This window comes from Aplysia californica, unplaced genomic scaffold (assembly GCF_000002075.1).
Source record: "Aplysia californica isolate F4 #8 unplaced genomic scaffold, AplCal3.0 scaffold00071, whole genome shotgun sequence".
Taxonomy (NCBI): Eukaryota; Metazoa; Mollusca; class Gastropoda; order Aplysiida; family Aplysiidae; genus Aplysia; species Aplysia californica.
The window spans coordinates 1,705,211-1,707,098 of record NW_004797341.1 but is presented as its reverse complement, the minus strand read 5'-3'; the positions used below and the strand labels follow the sequence as shown (position 1 = coordinate 1,707,098).

At 33.9% G+C, this 1,888-nt stretch overlaps 1 protein-coding gene across 1 annotated transcript in view; it reads left to right on the top strand.

Annotated features, from left to right (window-relative positions):
• The window catches only part of LOC101863496 (NXPE family member 4), a gene marked incomplete at its 5' end in the record, with an annotated part of 24,461 nt that overhangs the window by 14,596 nt on the left and 7,977 nt on the right, over positions 1 to 1,888 (top strand). Inside the window, 1 exon segment of the mRNA XM_013080012.2 lies at positions 753 to 805. Coding sequence (XP_012935466.1) covers positions 753 to 805 — 53 coding nt within the window.

Genomic DNA, 1,888 nt, shown 5'->3' with positions numbered 1-1,888 from the left:
GTGGTGTGTGTGTTTGTGTGTGTGTTATTGTGCGTGTCTGTATGTGTGAGAGCGAAGGGGGGGGGGGGTTAGAGAGAGGTAGAGCTAGAGACAATGACAGAGAGAGAATGACAGAGATACAGAAAGAGACAGAGAGAGAGAGAGAGAGAGAGAGAGAGAGAGACAGAGAGAGAAAAGAGAGAGAGAGACAGAGAGACAGAGAGACAGAGAAAGGAAATAATAATAATAATAATAACAATAATAATAATAATAATGATGTAATAACAACAGTAGCAATAGTAACAATAATAATGATAATAATAACAATAAAAACAACAATAATAATAATGATAATGTAAATATTACTACTACTGCTACTACTACTACTACTACTACTACTACTACTACTACTACTACTACTACTACTACTACTACTACTACTACTACTGCTGCTATTACTACTACTACAACTACAACTAATAATAATTATAATATAAAAAATATATAAAATAATAATAATAATTATAACAATAATAATAATAATAATATCATAACAACAATAATAACAAAGTTAGTGTTGTATAGTGTAAATTTCCGCTCAAGAGCATTTTGTATGCGCTTTATAATCCATATTGTTTGAAAAACAGAACAAACAATAACAAAACAAACAACCAAAAGGAAAAAAAATCCCAAAAGTACGAAAAATAACAATAAAAAGTAAAAGCAATACGACATGTGGAATTTTATGTGCAATTCTTTTCATCTTCCATCAGGGACCCAAGAATGCGCTTCATAAAGCCTTCTTTTGAACTGACTGTGAAAAAAGGTAGGTTGTTGAAGAGAATTTGCGAGTTGTGCGTTTTTTAAAAACCGCCATAATAAACATCATTTCGAAAAGTGAAATATTTTTATTGGCCGTCGTATCAGGCTTTACTCTCACGACCTTAATAATATTTGTCACTATGTATTGTAATGTTATGACTGAGCATTTCTGATGGTTTTTGTAAAAACCGCCATAATTAAATGCCATATTTTGAAAAGTGAAACAATATGATGGAGAATTACACCGAGCTTTCGTTTGACTTTTTATTCTCTCGTCATTAAGATTGGTAAGTGTGTTAATCTTTAATATTTAGTTGTGGGTGAGCATTTCTGGTGCCTTGAGGAACAAATAAACACGCCATATTTTATGCCCTTTTGAAATGTGAAATATGATGATGGAGTATTACCAAAGATAGTACATAACTAGATGGGCCATTCAGTCAAAAAAAGTGTCCGCAGGAAGTTCGCTCTTTGCTTCAGATGGCGCTGCAGTCTGTTTTGAAGCTCTCTTTCGTTTTTCCAGAAGAAGAATAGAAATAGCACCTCCTTGGGTGCGCATATCGACTGCTGTTCATCAGCAGTTCGGGTACGTTCAGTGCGGAGTGTTAGGTTTTTTTGTTTTTTTTAATGACCTCTCGCCTTTCATTCTAAAGTCAAATTAAACGAAGAAAACCATCACCCTTTCCTCCAGAAGAGGTTTTTTGTCAACGTAACCATTTAAAAAAGCATTCTTCAGAAATTGATCCCAAACCTTGCTAGTTTCACTTTGATTGTTTAAAACTCAAGTAGGGTAACTCTGTTCGCAAAGAGTGCGCTTTTGTGAAGAGGGCGCCAACAAATTTTGAGACACTTATTTAATTGGCTCAAAGAGAGAAGTGGCCCATCTTGTTATGTACTATCTTTGGTATTACACCGAGCTATCGTTTGACGTTGTACTCTCTCGTCGTTAAGATTTGTAAGTGTCTAGATCTATATTTACAGACTTCAACATAAGTTCAGGACCACCTTGACAGATTTTTTTTTAAATCTGAAAAATAGACAGCAAGGAATGATTCTTTTTTTTTTTTTTTTTTGCTCTGAAAGTGTT